The sequence below is a fragment of the Tympanuchus pallidicinctus genome, unplaced genomic scaffold (assembly GCF_026119805.1).
Source record: "Tympanuchus pallidicinctus isolate F22 unplaced genomic scaffold, pur_lepc_1.0 scaffold18, whole genome shotgun sequence".
Lineage (NCBI taxonomy): Eukaryota > Metazoa > Chordata > Aves > Galliformes > Phasianidae > Tympanuchus > Tympanuchus pallidicinctus.
The window spans coordinates 5,291,989-5,312,530 of NW_026294699.1; the positions used below are offsets into that span (position 1 = coordinate 5,291,989).

At 43.1% G+C, this 20,542-nt stretch overlaps 1 protein-coding gene across 2 annotated transcripts in view; it reads right to left on the reverse strand.

The window, feature by feature from the left end:
- Positions 1-20,542, reverse strand: part of USP7 (ubiquitin specific peptidase 7) — a 61,845-nt gene that overhangs the window by 30,616 nt on the left and 10,687 nt on the right. The window contains exons 2-5 of one of the 2 annotated variants that reach the window (XM_052680166.1): positions 19,564-19,662; positions 7,872-7,976; positions 2,858-3,056; positions 1,062-1,200 (exon numbers count right to left, since the gene is read on the reverse strand). In XM_052680166.1, coding sequence (XP_052536126.1) covers positions 1,062-1,200; positions 2,858-3,056; positions 7,872-7,976; positions 19,564-19,585 — 465 coding nt within the window. In that variant the 5' untranslated portion in view covers positions 19,586-19,662. The remainder of the gene's footprint in view (positions 1-1,061; positions 1,201-2,857; positions 3,057-7,871; positions 7,977-19,563; positions 19,663-20,542) is intronic. The other variant, XM_052680167.1, reaches the window with a different exon arrangement.

Here is a 20,542-nt window from a genome sequence, read left to right on the forward strand (position 1 = left end):
TCCAAACCTGACCTATCTGAAATAATAAACCAAAGTGGGAATTGGGGGAGTTGAGGGGGGGGAGTGAAGGCCAGCAGAAAAGCTGTTTTTCAGTTTAATGCAGTTGGATCATTTTTTAATGTCTCAATACAGGAAACCTAGTCCTGCTTTTTAAGCTTCTGCAGAACTATTTCAATTTCCTGTAGATATTAAAGAGTAAGTAATCAAATGCTGAGCTTCCAATGAACACTGCTCCAGCCAGATGAAAGATTAGAGGACTGACTTCGAAAATGCTTAAAAAGCTGTCTCAAGGTAAGCTTTTGCAGTATTTTTGTCCATTGAAGTGTATGTACATGCACATGAAGAACATATGGACGTGCAAGAAAGTCTGTGTTGCTCCCGAATGACATTACTTGTTTTCTTTTGTTTTCACCAAGTGACAGTCATTCAGATACTCATAAATGTCTGAATTGGAAGGGACCTTTAAAGGTCCTTTAGTCCAATCCCCCTGCAATGAATAGGGATACCTGCAATTCAATCAGGCAACTCAGAGCCAGGTCTATCCTGACTTTCAATGTGCATCCATCACCTTTCTAGGCAACTTGTTCCAGTGCTTCACCACTCTGATTGTAACAAAACCTTCTTCCTTATGTCCAGTCAAAATCTCACCTCTTTTACTTTGAAACCATTTCCCCTTGTCCTAACACAACAGACCCTGCTAAAGAGCCTTCTTTCTCATAGCCCCACTTTTGACACTGATAGGCTGCCCTCAGGTCTCCCTGGATCCTCCCCAAGCTGAACAGCAACAGCACTCTCAGCCTGTCCCTGTAGGAAAGGTGCTCCATCCCCTGGATCCTTTTTGTGGGTTAATCAATAGGCTCCACTTGATCAAGGGGAATATTTAAGTCAAAATAAAATCAATCTACAATAAGGACAAGAATTCACAGGAAATTGAAAATAATCTTCAGCAATGACAAGAAAAGCAGCTTAAAATACATTTCCACAGGTATTTCAGACTCCAGAAGGATAAGTACAAAACTTTTCCTGTCCAGTAGCAGATTAATAGAAGTCCAATTACTTACACTCCAGGCCATAAAGTTGGAAAAGCCCCAGTCATTTTCCTTATGAAAGAATAAGTGACTAATACGACGACTGAATGATTTTTCATCATCTTTGTAGTTTATTATCTTGAGAACTGCTTGTGCATGACAAGACCATGACCTACAAACACAGAAGAAGCACGCTGTATAATCAGTGAATATAAAGATGTTGTAACTATGGAATAAACAAGAGAGTTTGGCAAAGCAGATCATAATAACAAAAAGAGAATAGACAGAAAGCTTACCCACATCCTGGACTTACTGCAAAACTCCAGAGGAGGGATCTCCAGAAGAGATCCTTTCCCCCTGGCACTCAGCTCTCAAATGGGTCCAGCAGAGGGGCAGCCAGGCTGCACCCCTTCCGGCAGCGCAGCTGAATTGCCTTCACCTGTGCTCCCAGGGCTGACTCAGTGCTCGCCTCAGGTGATCAATCAGAGGTTCAGGCTGTGATTCAGCAATTCCCATACACACATGAAATCATTCAAATAGCAGCTTTTTACAGTCACTAAAAACACCCTTGATAAGGTTTTTTGCTACCTTGCTTTTATTCACAGATTTTTCTTTTGTTTTCTCTTGTTTGATGTTAAGGTTTGATTAATCATTTGAGAGTATGAATGACTGAGCCTTCTGAAGCCAATTATGAATCTGAATTCAGCTGGAACAGCGGTTCTCCTTGGGCAGTGGTATTAAGGCAGGACTGTTAGTGAACCACAGGTAACAGCGGTTTAAAGTTCTACTGCTAATCCACTTTGGTGCCAACATACATGTCAGCTGAAAGGGCTCTTGGTGTCTCCAGACTGGGATAACTCAGTCTTTAACAAAGGAAAGGAGGAGGTGCTTCTGCCTTCCCACCCATCAGATAAATTTCCCAATTCCCCAGATTTTCTCAGCAGCATTTATGATCCTGCTCAAATCTATGACACTGGTGTAAATCAGAATGAACATCAGTTCAGACACAGCCCTGTCAATGCCTCATACAGAAGCATTCCTGCTTTCTTAGCATCTAGTTCAATACTTCTGAAGATTATACTTTCTCTGTGACTACTATGTGTGAACCACTTCTCACAGGAATTGGTGACACATCTTTCTTCCTTATCTTTGCGCTGAGCATTCACATTTTAGGTTACAAAAATGACAGGAAAGAGCAACTGTTAGAGTGAAAACAGTATAAGATTTGATGCAAGAATGAAGTTATCATATTGGAAGTGATACCTGTGAGGCACCTGCTCTTCAACTGGATAAAATGCAGAGGTTCTCCTTAATTTATTTTACTATTTACTAAGGGTCAAATGTGGTCAAATTTGTTCTGCATACAGGAATCTGAGAACACGTCCAAGTCCTTATTATGGCTGCTGAGCAATGAACTCAGTTCAAGGACTACGTCAACACAATTCCCTGCCTCAGCTGCAGAGAATGACCCACTCCTGCTCCTCACAAGGTAGGACCTATGGCATAGCAGGGCTTTAAAGCTCCAGCAGCTCCTCTGCTTGAAATGAACCCAGAACTTCTCACATGCTAAAAGAACTGTCAAAGACTTCCTTTCAGTACTCAAACTGGAACATACCTAAATTCCTACCACAATCTTGCTGAAAGAGAGGATTAGTCCTGTGCTTTAGGTTTTGAAGGGTCAGGATGAAAAGAGGACTCAACACCCTGCAAGAATTCTTTCCTCTCAAAGAAAGTTGGATGAAGTAGGTGTTTTCAGATGCCTACACTTTTTACAATACAGTTCAAATAGTATCAAACGAAGACTCCAATAATACTTGAAGGGGTCTTACGTGGAATCGGATTCTGCATTGCACTGGAGGAAGAATCCTACGCTTTTTTGGTGAGGTCTGTCCGGGTAGAGTCGTGGCATGACCATGATCTTCCATGGCAAATTCCGTACAAAGCAGGGAGGGCTGAGAACTGACTCACTCAATCTGTTGAAGCGTTCCACTGTGAACTGAAAGGTTGCCTCCGATCGCCAACTTGTATCTGTAAAATACAGATGTACATGCAGAGAGCATTTCAAAAATCTCATGTGCTGTCCTCCGAAACAATCCCCGCCAACATCAGTGCCTCTGATGTAGGGAGGTGCTGGAAGCAGCCAAACAAAACAAAATCCACAGTGTCTTTAACCTCCCACACAACCAAAATTCCATTTTTTTTTTTTTGTTTTGAAAAACACTGCAATAGCATTTAGGGAGACAGAGCACTGGAATAAACTCCTTTTGGACAATTTCTTCTTAATGATTTAAGGATTCTCACAATCTGTCCAACTGACTCAATACTAAGTCACTGCCTAGTTACTGTTTTCTGCTTGCAAAAGTGTCTTTTCAGAACAAATCAACCTCCTTTTAATCTTCTATCAGACAGCTGAAGAATTATTAAAGAGGGTCCTACATTCTTGTATGCAAAAGTTAACAGATTTTTAGTCATCTAAAACAAAGTTAAATGAGACAGTCTTTAACACTGCTTATTTTGACACACTGAAACTAGTTTTGCCTTCTTTCCACATCCTCAGTTCTTTGTATACCACAATCTGCTCCACTGCTGCTGTACGGAGCTCTAACAGTGTGCCGGAAGCTGCGGCAGCTTCAGGAAGGCACAAGTCTGAGCTCTTGTTCCTGCAATACACCTCACGTTGTGTACAGGGATACAGAACTCATCTGACAAGGAAGATGTAACAGAGGGTGCCCAACACACTCTCCTGCCTTTTTCATTTTTCTCCCTCCATAGCTTCGTCTGAAGTCCTGCATAGCACAGCCAGGTTTGCTCCTGGGCACTGGGAGGCCCAAGCAGCACAGGGCACGCAGCCCTGGGCACATCATGTGCTGTGATACTGAACTCGAGAGCACTGGGGTGCAGGGACAAGGCAGGAACTGGGCCAGGCAAGTCTTGGTTATTACCTTATTTAAAAAACCAAATTATTTTAATTACAACATGCAACAGAGGAAAGATTATACACTCCACACAACAAACTAGAATTTTTGTCTACAACTGCATGGGAGCTTTGACAAATTTCCTTCTTTGCCCCTGGAAAGCAGTTTTCTTTTTAAGCAGCTATCCTGCTGCTGACTTTGACTCTGGCAACAAAGTTAGCCATATCTGTGTAGGGCAGGACAGACATAAGCTTTCCTAATCAGCTCTTAGAAGTAACTACTACAACAGAAGCTAGCCAACCACTGCTTGATCTCTCCTCCACAGCTGTAACAACTGTCACAATGCTCTGTGCTGCCAGATTCCTTGACCTTTCCCATTGCTGGGGTTTACTTTCTCCTGTTCTCCCACTGCAAGTGCAATCAAACCAGCAGTTTCTCACCTACTCATCGCTTGCTTCCCACCCAGCTCAGCTACTCACTGCTTGTTGACAGAACCTAGGCAGCTGCACTTCTATGGGCAAAGGACTGCCACACTTTCAAGCTTCCTTGCAGAGAAAGACAATTCTTAACTTACCAATTTAACTCTGTCTTATATCACATGTATCTCCAAACAGCTGGAAAACACTTCCCTGTTCACAGCCCAGTACTTCAGGGCTTAGTTTACGCACCCAAAAACGAGCAGACCAAGTTTGCTTTCTGCCTCCTTGAATGCAGCATTCAGAGCACTGCAGCACAGAACACCGCTCCACTACCAGCTAAGGCAGCATCTGCAGATGCTTCCAAGCAAGCTGGCCTGTACTTCTTGCCTTCTTTTCAGGAAAGTCTGTGCGTGAGACTTCACCAGGGAAGGGCTCTTCTCAGCACAGAACTTCAGTAATCACTAGAAACTATTTCACAAAAATGCAGCCTTGCAGCAAAGGTCAACCCTGAAATAGAAGTTTCTCTAAAAATACAAACAGTCCCTAGAAATAACGACCTTCCCTTCCCTCCAGAAAGCCCATGCTTGAAACAAGTGCAATTGATTAAAACAAGAACTGTGTTTAAATGAAACAAAGTTTAAATAGTAAGTCTGATGAATACTCTGAGCACATAAGTAAGTAAAACCTTCCTCTGCCATCATATCTGACAACCTCTCATACAAGGCTGCAATTGGCAGCAGGATAATTTTGCAGTGACTGGCAAGGAAGGCTTCCACGGATCACTGCCATACACAGAGTTAAACACAAGGCTGGAAGAGCAGATCCAGCTAACCCTGCCCGTTGAAGTTACATGCTATGGATCACATCTGCTAGATGGAAAAGATTTTGTCACTGATGACACTAATGTCACATTTAACACCATGACACAACAAAGACTCTCCAAATTACAGATCCAAACACAGCACATCTTCAAAATGAAGTACATATTTTTGTGCTTATAACTTTGAGAAAACCAGATTTCTTTTTTCCATTAGTAGACATTGCTAACTTTAAAGCACACTAAAGTTATTAAAATATTTTGAACCTGAACTATTAATAGCAAAACCAGCTGAATAGTCTATGGATATTTTTAAAGTGATCCAAAAACAGCACACGCAACATTGGCACGTGGCTAACACTGGCACTGCTGAAGCCCTCCTAGCTGCTAATTCTTAATGGAAACAAGACAGCACTGGGAAACTGCAAAGCAGTGAGTTGGTTTTGTGAGGGACCTTCTGTTTGACCTTTAACTTCGGAGAGAATTTATGTTAGGTGCTGCTTGGAATACTGACGAGCGTATGAAGCAAGTCTGATCATAGCCTTGTTTATACTGCTTTTAATTATATTTGCAAAACTGCTGTTTCGTTTCACAAATTTCAGGTCACTGAGCCCTTTCCTGCACAAATCACAGCACGCTCTCCACTGCTGGCTGTTTTGTATTGCCAGCACACCACACAGACCAACACCAGCCCCATCTCAAGTCCTGCCAGTGGTACACTGCAGTCCCATGCTGTGTTCCTCAATGCCCACGTTAGCTGCCAGACCAATGGGATGAGAGCTGCACTTTTTACCCCATCCCAGTTGTTTTTGTTTTTTCTGCTTAGCATGAGAAGAAACATCTCAAAAATGTCCTGAATTCAAACAGTTGGTTTCTGTGATCCCACAGGAAGAGAGCACCAACATTTTATCCTAGTTTTCACCTCTTCCACAGAAACTGTTAAAACTCATGTTTGGTTTTCTTACTGAAATATCCCAATTCTCCTCTTGCATCCTCTTCCAGCTCAGCTTGTTCTCACTTGCTAAGAAAAGCAGCAGAGGAACACAGAGGACGCCGATGTCTTCCTGCTTTCTCCCCTATCCTGTGAACCTCTGGGCTGCCCATCATACATGCACACTGTGCTGCAGCTCAGATAGCAAACGAACCAACAGCAAGCCAGCAATTGCACTGATGTGTAAATAACACAATAACAAACACCTCATCTGATTTACAAGGCCATGAAACAGCACCATGCACTTACGTGATGCAAGTCTTCAGGAATGTCTTTGCAATAACAACACTTTCTGTGTATATAAAGAAGTATCATAGCACCAAGACGTATGCAGGCACTCCTTCATCAAATATGGTAACGAGGACCTACCAGAGTATTGCTTAACAATCATATTCTACCTCTGATAGCTGTCCAACAGCACAGTGCATCAATACTCCTGACCACATCGAATGTACATGAGGACAATAATTAATATCACAATAAACAGAAAAGGTTCTTAAGATCTTTCATAACAGGCAAAAATAAATTGTCTTGATTGAAACAAAAATTTCTGTTTCAGACTCAATTAATCACAGTGAATTAAAGTTACCTGAAGGAGATCAATAACAAAAATCACAGGCTGAACAGACCTAGTTTTTACTCTCTTGCAATAATCCAATCTTAGGAAACTTTACCTTTGCCAATGTTACAGCACGTCCTGAATTTAAACCATATTCTCTTCATAGAACATTACTATTTTCTACTCTATCTAATATCAGGTTCCTTGAATACATGAAAGCAGTGCTTTTTTGCTCTTTAAACTCAAATTGTGATTTTTTTCTCCAACAAAACCACTGAAAATTTTCCACATTACTGGAAATTAGCACTTGAACATTAGCAAATCTTCAAGTACTTCAGATTTATCTCTCACAAGACAGGACAAGACAAAGAATCAGAGGGGAAGAAATCCCACTCACACTATCTCCCTTCTCCCATTTATTTTGTTCTTTGAAATAAAGGCAGTTTCTTCCTCACCTCCTCTCTTAAGAAAAGAAATACAACTGGGCACTTCACTGAATATAACAACAAACTAAAGTGAACTTCAGATTATCTTTCTTTAAGTAAGTCTATCATATTTACTTTAAAATTATATTTTCTCTAACAAAAACCCACAAATTACACATGAACTTTTATTTAACAGGTCAACAAAAATATTTCAAAACCTCCATCGCTTCTCCTTCTCATTAAAAGGGACATCAGTCGACAGGATTTCCCTTGGACTCAACTGCAAGGGTGGAATACATTCGTCAAAGGAATAGTTACAGTGAGTTACTATCATAGCTGCCACGTAACAGAGCAGAGCAGATAAGGGCTCTCTAACCGTCCCGAAGGAGTTGTGTAACCGACGCACAGCGCTGTTCGGTAACGCGCAGCTGCACGCACAAATGACCGCGTCAGAGAATTTAACAATGAGCAGCACAACTTTCAGCAGTGTTTAAAGCAATATTTAAAAGAGAAAATAAATAAACAACCTGTCAGGTCCCTGATGCTACTGGATAGCAATGTGAAAAGCTAGAACAGAGAACAAGGAGTTAACTACTGAGGCTTTGATTTTTAATGAGATGCAGTTCAAAGGATAGATAAGACATAGGCCGTTTTGTTCTCAAAGTCATAAAAATAACAAAGCCAGCCAGCTAGATGTTTTCATCTGTATTTCCTTACCATCCTCCATGTCCTCTTCGGTGTTGTTGTGTCCATCAGCCATTGCTACATTCCCATTAATGACAGGATTTTGAGTAATTCTTGGAGGATCGTCTGCATCTCCAGCTAACAAAGAAAAAGAAAAACAAAAATTACTCAACTGTATTCACGTTTCTATCTCAGGTAACACTTATGAGACGGACTACTTTTCAAAGATATGAAAGGCACACTTTATCCTGCTGAACAGCATCCACCAAAGCAGCAGCACAGCTACTGTACTGATGGATGTGCAACCGTAGAACTCTGCAAGCCAATGAACACTAACGACTTGACAAAAAGCCCATATTAACAGAGAACCTAACATTCTTAAGCTTTCAATGGCCTTACACTCAGAATTACCCAAGTCTCAAAGTAAAAATGACCACTTAAATGACTTTGTCTTTCTGTCCCACCTTTACTGATACATTTATAGTAACAAACTGGTAAATCAACAGGATGCTTTATGTCTTCTTCTGTTTCACTTCTTTTAAAAGGAAAACAGAAGTATCAATCTAGAGATGCATTTTTAAATCTAACTTAGAAAAAAAAAAAAGCAAAGAAAGTCCTTTTACCATCTCGGGAACAGCTCAGAAGTAACATTCTCCAGTTTTCAGCCACTACTGACACTAAGCTCTGCTACAACAACTATCCAAAACACACATTAAGCGCCACGAACTAAAGCCGAGTATTTTCGAGGCGCATCGCTTTGGCGATCCCGGTCATCCCGCAGGCACCGCGGGCACGCGGCAAAGCTGCTGACTGCGGGACCTCGCGGCAGCACCTCGGACAGCGGCCAGCCCTGCCGCCCCGCGAGGCGCCTCCGCAGCCCGCTTCAGAAGGCCGGCGCGCACAAAACACTTCAACGGGCGCTGCTCTCCGTCGTCACGGATTAGCAGCTCCCCAAGTAAACTTACAGAACTAAGGAACAGAAGAAGATGAGAGCCGAGATTTCTGCCCGGATTAGAGCTCTGACACTGAGATACCTGCTGGGTCCCAGCGGGCACCCACTGCGTCTCATCAGCGCGATCCCAACGCCGATGACCGCTGGTGCTGAAGGCTGCTGCTGGGCGAGGCACACAGAGCCTGCCGGCAGCAACCAGCACTGCAGCGCTGGCTTCAAGTAACAGCAACCTAATTACAACAGAACTAACTGGGAAGGGAAAGGCTTAAACTGCTGCAACTCATGAACAGGAAGAAACAAAAAATCACAGTATCACAGAATCACAGAATGGCCAGGGTTGGAAGGGACCTCAAGGACCATGAATCTCCAACCTCCTTGCCACATGCAGGGCCACCAATCTCCCCATTTAATGCCAGGCTGCCCAGGGCCCCATCCAACCTGGCCTTGAACACCTCAGGGACGGAGCATCCACAACCTCTCCGGGCACCCACCCTTCTCTCTGTGAGGAACTTCCCTGACATCCAACCTAAATCTCCCATCCCTCAACTTAAAACCATTTCCCCTCGTCCTGCAGTTATCAACCCTTTCAAAGAGTTGATTCCCTTCCCCTCTGTAGGCTCCCTTTAGGTACTGAAAGGCTGCAATGAGGTCACCCCGCAGCCTTCTTATATCACCATGTTTATCTCCACAGCTTATCTTTCTTTCTTTTTCTCTTTCAACAACACAAAGTCTGAGAGAGCAGGGGCAAAGCTCCTTGCAGGGCACGCAGCACACAGCCTGCGGCAGCACAGCAACTGCCTGCACACTGACACAGGCTGCTTTGTTCCCAGTCACCATCAGGGCAACTTAATGCCTATAAACAGGTTGGAGCAAACAGCCGAGGTGCAGCCAGTCCCTCACCAACAGCAGGGAGCACTGACATGTCCTTGAGCTAGGACCTGGCTTTAACAGTGATGGGCTTCTGAGAGATGCTGCACTGCATTGCCCCAAAGTGCAGCCAGCAGAGAGCAGGGATAAAACACAGAAACAATCAGAGCAAAAGTGATCACCTTAGGAGATACAGCAGAGGCATATGTGAGATACTACAAAGGGAAAAAACAAACCACAGCACAGCACGTGTCCCGAATGCCCATCCCAACACACGGCAGTGCTGCACCACTTGGGCACACATCACAGTAACAGCAGCAGACACTAACAGACAAACACTGTTAGGCTGCCTTGTAAAGAACACTTAAATTGGTTTCTACCTCTCCAAAACACAACAGTTACAACTTAAGTATTATTTCATTAGAGAAAAAGAACACAGAATATGATGAAATATACGAATACAACAAACCACTGAATACAAAGCACAGCTCAGCAGTGACCATGTCTGCAGTCCCACATGGACTAAAGCTACAGAAGGAGCCCTCTTCCTCAGCAATGAAACCATGGCCGCCAGAAGTTTAACACTGAGCAACAGCTGCACAGGGCTGCCATCACGGCTCATGTCATACCAAGTGTTCAAATTCTGAGAGATTACCTACAGCATTTCTCATTAGCTTTTGGACCTGCTGGACACAGAGGAGAAACTGAAGCAGACTGCCTGGCAGGTTATGAAAAATTTGTTTCCTTTTGAGGTTAAGCAGACCACAGTGCTGAAGCAAGGACCTCACCACATACAACCGCCTCATGATGGAAACCACCAGCACTGAGGACTGTGAGGTGTGCCCATGGTTTGTACAGACCTCTGCGATGATGGGACCATGGTGTCTGCGGCAGCTGAAGGCTGGACACCAGGTGCTGGGAGAGGCAGCTAACAGAACCGTCTTCCTCCCCCTCTGTGAACCAGGCATTCTGGAACCAAAGCTGCTGTAATTTCATAGAAGATGCTACGAGATCTTTTAGTATCTTTCCTAAAAATACATAGAATTAAAACAGTATATAGACAGACTATGTGAATTTCACTGGAAAGTGGACAAAATGAGTGTTGTAGCAGTCGAAATGCACTAGCACTAGGAGTTGTTAAAATAGGGATTATTTCACAACTCCCTGTAGCAAACATTCCCCAAACCACAGAAGCGGCCTGCAAATGGCCTCTTCAGAGATACTGGGTTTTATGCAACTAGACAGCAGCTTACCAAAAGCCTTTGGGATTCCAGAAGTCTGGGATCTACTGCAGGAAAGCCAGAGCAACAGGCAGAGCTCCCAGGGAGCTGGGGTTATGCACACAACGAAAACAACTAAACAAGTCCCATGATCAGAGTAACCTAACAACAGCAAGTCTTCAACCAAATAGAACTGCTTTAAGACAAAAAGCTGGAAATTGTTCACCTCGTGGAAAAAAAAGTGACCAAATTTGCTTGCTTTGGAAAAACAAAGCCCTTCAGAGTAAGAGAAAGCACCTGTTCTGTAATCCCTGTGTACAGTCAAAATACAAACACCACTTCCTAGCTGCACAAAGGGACTCAGGGAATTAAGCAATAGTGTCCTATCATTTCCTTTTCAAGGCACACCTACCTAGATTGCTGCAATATAAACTTGTAGAAGCAGCAACCCATTTCTGTAGTACTGCTGCCTTTCCAAAAAGCACCCCAAACAAACCAACCCCCCCAAACATTTTAAAAGACTAAACACAGACATGGAGATCAAGCTGACCATTCAGGATAAGAGGACCCATAACATTCTGAAGACTGTTGCTAAGATATAGAATGCTGATGCCACAGATGTTACTCATGACTTTCAGAAATTTGAAATTACAGGAAAAAAAAGCAATTCTCATATTAACAAAAGAGAGGGTAATTTGTTGTTTTTTGTTTTGTTTTGTTGTTTCCCTTCCTATTCTATTACTTTTTCATTAATTCACCCAGGAAGCTACAAAGGACACCAAGACCTAAGGGGAAAAAGCTTCTGGAGAAGTACCAGAGGGCAAGAGACAAGTGAGCAGAGTAAAGGAGAATGGCACAGTCACAGGCAGCGAGGTGACTGCAGAGGGAGACACGGTTTAAGGGACATTGGTGCTCTCACAGTTTGCCTTAGGAAATTTAAAAGAAAGGAAATACAAATGATTCTATTTTTTTTTAACTCTCTTTAAAGAAGAATAAGCAGCCAACACTTGTTTAAAAAAAAAAAAAGAGGGAGGGGGGGCTTAAAGAATTATACAGAAGTCTCCTGCGGTCCGAAACGTCCAAAATAAATTATTATTGCACTACTGACTGTGAATTGCAAATCCTCTGCTGCATGAGACAATGCTACACAAGACAGTCATCAAAGAGAGAAACATCACTGGGGTGGGGAAGCTGCCTGGAAGCAGGCCAGCCCTGCCATGCCTACAGCACGTGGAGCGCGGGGCGGGCAGCCAGCGCCTGTATTCCACTGACCGACCATTACAGTGCTGCAGCCCTGTGTTCCTGTCATTATGTCTGCCTGTCAAAGGGAACATTCTGACAGAAGATGAGATGGCATGAGTGCTTGTATGTTGGGTCAGTGCACCTCTGAATCCAAACAGTCTTATTACTGAAGGTCATCGTACCTATTACATTCCCAGATAAGGCAAGGTTACCCCCCTAAGCAGCTCCTGAACACCAAACTTCATCCATGAGAGGTACATGCCAAGGCAAACAGCATCTGAAACATCATCCTACAAAGAAAGCTATCTTTACTTCAAGATGAAAGGGAGGTACAATGTAACTTTGTGAGCGGAAAGATAGCTGAGAACAAACAGCCGACCCTGAAGCTATTCTCTGAATTCAACAGTCTGCCACAGCACCTCATTCATCTGCCTGCCTTTAAAGAGATGAGCAAGTTGATGGCATTTACTAAACATCTTAAGCCTTAAAAATGTGACTAATTTCTTACAGAGGTGTATAAATCACTTAAGGTATTATCAGCACAATTATTCAGTGAACCAAAGGCTGCCATTTAAGAAGTCACCCTCCACACCAAGTTTACTAAAACAAGCAGTGACTAAATTACTGCCAGCTCTCAGCATCTTAACTTGGAGCTTCATGAATAATGCAGTGTTAAATGAAAGACTGCCTGAACCAGAGATCAATTTGGACACTGACAACACACCTATAATTATCCCACATATTTACAACTTCATACTCTTGCAGAAGCAGTTTCTATAGACTGCTTTCTCATTTTAAGATTCTTTTCATACACCTGAAGTGTTTAATAACTTGGGGCAGACAACACTACCAGCCCGCATTTTTCTTCAACACAGTGCTATGATTTCTCTGAAAGATGCCAACCCCCAACTCACTATCCCATGTTTACCCATTCTGCATTGCCACAATTTCCTCTGCAGCCAGCAGGGCAAGGGAAAGACTGCTGGGAGCCTTCCCAGTTTTTTTCCCAGTCTGATGGGCTTTGCTGGCTGAGGTTACACTTCCAGAAAACTATCAGACCCAGAAGAAAAAGGAAAGACAACTGCATCTGGTTCCCATGTAATAGTCAAAGCAGTAAACAGAACAGTTGACAAGACAAATCATTTTCTTCCACGATAAGGGAAAGGCTGAAGCATCAGAAGTGTCATGAGCCATTATAACAACAACTACTGGACTTGTGCTACCCTCCTCTTCACTGCACCTAGAGGAGCAAGGCCGGAGAAGCAACCATCCAAACTCGTTATGTCTTGTCTCTGCACATTCCAGAGATGGTAGCACGATTACATCTGCACTGCAGACAAGGCTCTTGGTCCCAGCCTACCAAACACACCCTAAACAACGTCACACCCCTCTATGTTTTACTGCTTTAACTGAGTAATCAACATGTCTCTTGCAACAATAAACGCAGAACTCTTCAGCAAGCATCACAGCAAAGGCTAAAGAAGAACTGAGAGAAAACAAACCTCTGAAACAGAAAGTGATATGGTGTTAAATGGAGCCAGGAGCCAACCAGCACTGAACGTGACACAACCGTAGTGCTCTGGCCATGTTGTGTTTTAAAAGGAGACAAACAGTAACAGAACGAGCCTTGTTGGATAGGAGCCTAAGTGTGCTATGGCACTAGTGACTGCACTCCTGATGCAGCTCTCCTTCAAGAGAAGCATGCAGCTTTATTACTTGACTCAGCTTCACTGGGAGTAGTTGGGAACCTTCATAACTCTTCAGAACTCAACTCTGTTTCATTTTGACTCAGCACACTACTGTGTTTCAGAAAGCTGTAGAGCATTCATCAAAGTAAACACTACAACTGACAAAGAAGTTTTGTGTTTGAAACAATAAAAAAAATGCTGTATTACCCTTTGTTAACCTAGCTCTGAAGGCAGAATGATTCTGTATGGTTACTTTCATAACAAAATCAAAATATTAGCAAGATACTGCAATTCTGTTTGAGAATGCATGCATGCAGCAAACACTAATTGCACTGCTCACACCTCAACTCAGCCCTGAAATCTGCTGAGCTGTGCTACACTGCAGGCAGCAGGACAGGTAGCAGGGCAGGATAAATCTTCTTTTGTTCTAATATCAATAACATTTCCTAAAACTGGAAACACACTTCACCTGCCCATGGTAGAGCTTAAATGCAAAGATCAATTTCCAGCACAGAACATCAGCTGATAAATAACACAGATTTCGCACTGCAACAACACTGGTTGTACTGGGAGGGAATTTCACTTTTAGCCTCACTCTAAGTGGGCCTAACAGTACTTCACTACTGAGGAGTCTGTTAAAAAACAACAACAACAACAGATCTGTCTGAGTTAGAGAAAAATGTGGCATTTGCACATAGGAGACCTCACACCTAAGATCCAACAGCATCAGCATTTCTACTTTTGGCAGTACTTTTTATGGCCTTTCTCTATCATTACATTACAGATTTGCTAGCACTGGTCCTATTTTCTCACTTCTTTATTCATTGCAATGTGAGTAAAAATGGATGGATATACACAGCGGGAGCACAGAAATCTGATGTGGCTGCATGGTGAACTTCTATAAAGCACGTAACATTCCCATTCACTTCCAGAAACAAAGAAAAGAATGGAAAACGACTGCACGAGGAGCTGTTGGGATGTGGGGAGGCAATATTGTGTATGTGGCAAGCAAACATCATGGTAAACTACAATTTTAAGTAGCTCCTATTATCAGAAGTCTACACTTCAGGTTAATGTCACCATTCACGTTCAATGTAATAAAACAATAACTTGTCTTAAACTAACACCCACAGAGAGCAAACCAAGAACCATTCCTCTCTCATAAGGGATGCCTTCCAACAAGCTGGACAAGGAAGTGCTGCTTTGTTCCAAGGTGCAGATTTCAGATTCTCTTTCGCACCAGTTTCCAAGTTCCTGAAAGGCATGGCTCCCTGCAGTTTTTCAGGCTATTATTTAATGTTACATTTTCCAGCCTGTTTCTTGCACTGTTCCATGTCCTACAACAACATTCATGATCCAATGACTGTGCAGGAGGACAAGTGTCGGGATCTGGATGTTCCCAACAGCCACTAAACTCCGGCAACATTAATTCTGAGCCCCAACCATCTGCCTCTGCATGCTCCATACTACAAACACCACCAAAAACAGTCAAAAGGCCTTAGCAGAGGACTGACCAAGGATCACCATCACATCCCGGAGCAGCTGGGGCTTTCCCCAGCATGAACTCGCACTTAAGGTTTAAACTTGATTTTCCCTTTCCCTCCTGACAGTAACCCACTTTTTCCATTGCAGTTCTAACGTGGGCAATTAATTCCTTGGGCTCAAGAAAGAGCAGACTGTTGCTGTGAGCGTTCTGCAGATCCTCCTCTCTCAACTGCTCGGAAAGTGCAACTTACTATATGGGAAGCACCCAAATGTTAGCAGGTACCAAAATTAGGACTGAGCTGTGTTGATTATTTAATCCTGCCTACACGAAGAATGTCCTTCTTCTAACAAACAAACAAGCTTCAGCTGAAAAGGTTTTTTATACAGAACATATCCTGGGTATCAGCTTCCACTACTTACAAAGGAATTCTTAAAAGCATGCAGAACAGGAATTTAATAATTCTCCATTAAACACTCCACTGACAATTTTATCACTTTTTTGGTCAGCAATTTCAAGTCAGTTGGTTCTTTTCCTTTTGAATGAAAACAAAAGAAATCTTAAGAAGTGACCAGAAGGTTTTTCCCGTTTAACTACTCGACTGTAACACATCCACCCCATTGTCCTGGTGCCAAGAAGGCGGCCACAGGACCCAAGGCCTCACAGCAGCTAAGCAAACAGTCAGAAAAGAAGTATGCCTTCTATTTTGAAGAAAATGATATACATACATAACAGGCACAACGTTCTGAGGCACTCTCTTCCCAAAGCCAGTTTAAGTGCGCCCAAATCAATGAGGCAGAAAAACTACTGAGGATTGTTCCACATCTGCATTAGCACAGAACATCTAAATCTAAAAATTAAGCTGCTTGGAAAAGAAATAAGAATAAAAAATACCTACTGCCAACCACTGCAACACCCGTAAGGCAGCAACCATTCTCAAAACAATTCTTTATCACAGACAGAGCTTCCCAAACCAAATGCATCGTGCAGCACCATCTGCAGCTGCAAGCCTCAAAAATACACAGCTTATGCAAATCATGCAAACAACTGTTTTAGAAACAGGAATTTAAGAGAGACATTCACAAACTGGGGCCTCCCACCGACATAATTCAATTTCAGTCTCATTTTGCAACCACGTGGATGAAGGATGGAGAGGTGATTCAGATGGGTTTTATTTTATATGCCACAGCTCATGCGTATCTTAATGCTCTGTTAAAAAACAACAACGCTCCCTTAATGCCCTGATGTGCCACTGTCCCAAGTAACTGTTTCCCCATAACACTCCCTCTCTCTCTCTCCAGCCCTCCCCATGGGCAGGAGCATTTGGTATCCCCACAGCAGCACTTTATGTCCCTCCCTACAAGCCACCCCCCCCCTCCCACTGCTCGCTCCACTCCAGCAGTCACAGCACCCCAAGCAAGGCGCTCTCACCACAAGGGCAGCATTTAGCTCTTCACATCATCAAGCTTTAGCACAGCTTTGTCTGACAGGAGGAAAACAGGTTGGTTACAAACGTTAGCTCTTCCCTTGAAAAGCTTGTAGCCTCACATGCGGCAGTGATCAGAACTGGCACACTTCTGAGCAAAAACACATTCTGAATAGAAGTTGTACTTCACTGCTTACACCTTTGTTGTGTATTTGCTTTCTTACTGCATATTTCATTTTATTTATTGTTTGATAGGCCAAATCCTCAGCCTGTATTTCAACAGCATTCTGGGCTTCATTCTCAGAGCACAAAGGCAACAACCCAGACTCGAAAATGTGTTTTAGAGCAGCTGACTACTGCATGTCAGCCACTGAATTAAATCTTTCTTATGCTCTGCAAAACACCCTAATTCCACAAATACATTCCCAATCTCAATACTCTATTCTCTCTGGCAAATCTTCCTAACTACTGCTATTTTTGCTCCATTGCTTGCACCACTCATCTGAAGCAAATTCTGAGGACTTCCAAAATTAATTACCGTCTTCCTGCTTTGCCTCTGGCGAGGAGCTGGTATAAACATCACCACCGAATTAAGCAGCATCTCAAATTCCTTATTCCACTGATGAATGATTCTTCCTTTGTTTCAGGAAAGCCACGAGTCCCAGAAGCCTTCTCCCCACCCTTTATTTTTCTCCCAAATAATGCATCATTTGTGGCCTGGGCCATCATCAGAGTTACAACTAGGTGACTACACACACAGCTGCAACAAACCCTCCCCAGTCACATTCTGCTTTTGATGTATCTAGGCCATTTACATTTCCAGCTATACCTTTTATCCCACAAATGCTGTCAGTAATTTAAGTGTACCCCTGCCGGATGCAAAAGTAGATTTTTCCCCCAGTCCTCCCCACTGCTGGCTCCTCAGCTCATTTCCTCCCCTTCTCCCAGACTACTTTCCGTGACTTGAAAGCTGAGGTTGTCCTCAGAGGAGGGGTGCACACGGGACAGAGCAAGGCAGATCAGAGAGACGACAGAAATAAATGCAAGGAGAGCTCTCCCACAGACTGTCCAATACAGAATTCCTGGCGCTTCCTAACCTCCAGACCTTTTCGTGCAGTGTTATCCACTTAATCTTACAATTTATTTCTCCATTCAGAAGCAAACAAGACTCAAATTAAGAAATCTTGCTTAAGAAATAATTGTACATATAACAAAATCTGCAACTTCGAATCTTTTAAAAGTTTCTCACCTACAAGTCAGTTTCTGTATTACTTCTTTATACGCTGTGAACCAACAGAATAGAAGCAGAGCTCCAGTTTAGATGTCATTACATCCAGATCTGACCCCAACTTGAAATGAGCTCCAGGCATTATCAGCCAAAGTCAGAGTGAGATACTGATTTAAGAATGATCAGAGAGAGATTGCAGAAACAGCAATCATTTAGCTGCAACTTTTATTCGCACCAGAATACTCCTGCATTTCTGAAAGGAAAAGATGTGTCATGCTTTCGTAATACAGAATGAGATATAAAAGACAACAAAAACTAAGCCAAGATAGACTTGAGGCTGAAAAGAGTACAGTGTTTGTTTGCTTTTGCTGAAGCTGCACACGGACAAAGCACACAGACCTGCAGAAGCACCAGCCCAAGCCTCTGATGCAGCATTCTGTTATTTCACCTATATGCAGCACCAGGTTTTTGCCAGTGGCAATACATTGTGTTTACCAGGGTGGTAACACAACACTGGCATACTTATAACAGGTAAGCTACACAAAAGGAAATTTATCTGTGCCCATGTAACAGGAGAGTCTTTCTTCACCTGTTACAGCTTGTTCTCAAACCCCGTCACACACAATACAGTGTCTGTACTTTTATGTAGCAGATACAGTTGCTTCTTTTCCTATTGCATCCTTCGACTATAAAAAAGTTACAGAAATAAATATGCACATGTGGTTTAATTTGCTCTAGTTCACATGGCCAAGCCGGGGTATTTTAATGCTCCTGTGGATGTCAGCTCCCGACGCAGCTTCAGCATCCCGTAGATCAAAGACACCCCACAAGAACAAGGAAGCACTCAAAGGATGAGGGAGAAGTCCTCCACACTTTGTCTTGGGAAGTCCTGGTGAACAGGAGACTGATCCAACATCCAAACAGCCACAGATGGGGCGATGGCATCTCTGGGAGATACGAAACTGCCCATCAGGCCCTGGGATCTCCCCGTACTGCCCACTCAAGGTGAGGCCCTGGGACTCAGCCCATACACCGCTGTGCAGCACAGGTTTGCCATCCATCACAAGGACCGTGCTACACACTGAAGTACTGAGCCCACTGCTACTGGCCTGCACGTTCCAAAACAGAAGCAGTGTTCCCTCATTATACAAATCACTGCAGACACTGCCTCATCCAAATTTCTGCTTCAGAGTGCTGACAGAATACTGACTCCAGAACACAAAGGGTACCCTTTCAACATAGCTTATAGGCACTTTGTTTTTAGATTTTATTATTTCTTCTGCCATTACCCCTACCTAACAGATGCAGTGTTGACAGTCAAATCTTCATTGATGTTTTTATTTGAATTGTCTTCTCTTCTGCAAATGTTACTAGAAGCAAGCTTCTCATCTGCTTCACAAGCAAAAATACATTTGTACTGTTTCAAGTGCTGGGAAATAAGCACTCTTGCAGTTCAGCATTCCTGAGTCCAAGCACACTTGCAACCAGCACAGTCTTCCTTCTCAGACACGGCAGTGCCCAGCTCCCCTAGTGCTGCAGCCACACAGGGAACAGCCACTTTGTACGTGGAGCTCCAGCTCAGGCAGGACAGGAGAAGTTATTGCCTGCTAACAGCCTACCTTCCTGCCCATCCATGCGCATACAGGTGAACTCATGACAGCAGTGTCCAAAGCACTCCAGCAAAATTCTGGGTCCCCTTCACATCCAATGTTATGAACCTGTATTAAGTGACAAACTCCTGTTACAAGATAGCATTGCGTGCACTGTATTAATTGCATGATGCAACTACTGTTCTAAGGATAGCTTTATATGTTCTTTGCCTATTAAATTTTTTTAATGTGCTCATATGAAACATTTTGAGAAATGTCAATTCAAGCATCACTGTCAGGCAAAGTTTTCACCGGATTTATGTTATTGATTTTGATTTTAACAAATACACTAATAATTGAAAGACTGGCTCAGACAAGATGCGGCTTCGGTTCTGCAAGTGAGGAGTGAAACCAGGGACAACAGGACTGTCTTTGTTAATAACATTATCACTGCATTGGTTCATTTCACATGAACGCTTACTCAGGATGAAATAAATGGTCACTGCATTCAATTCATACCTGCTGCACTCGGTTGGATGGATCTCAGAGACCCATGTGCAGCAGCCCAAGTGCCAGCCATACAGATGCCCAGCATCAGAGCCTGCTGATGCAGCTTCATGATCTCTTTGGTATTTACTTTAAGGTGAAAATGGGGTTGAGGAAGGGAGAGAATCATAGGAACAATGTGCTTTTTGTCTAAAGTCATTAAGTGTTTTCAGGACTAGGTTGTGCTTTCAAGCTTTAGAACTGAAAGGAGAACCAGCAGAAACCATGGCATGCATGCAATGAGCTGTGCCAGGCAGCCATGTGCATTGCTAGCCACACAGCTGCTTTGTCAACACTTTGCAAAAGCAACACACACACCCATTTAGCTTTAGTAACTTAACTCCAATCCTCTTACTTGATCACAGCTTGAAAAAAATGCATCTGAAAGAACTGCCAGAGCTCTAAAGGAAGAAGGCAGCATTTCACACCACAAGCAGCACTTCTACAGCAGTTTGTATTTTCT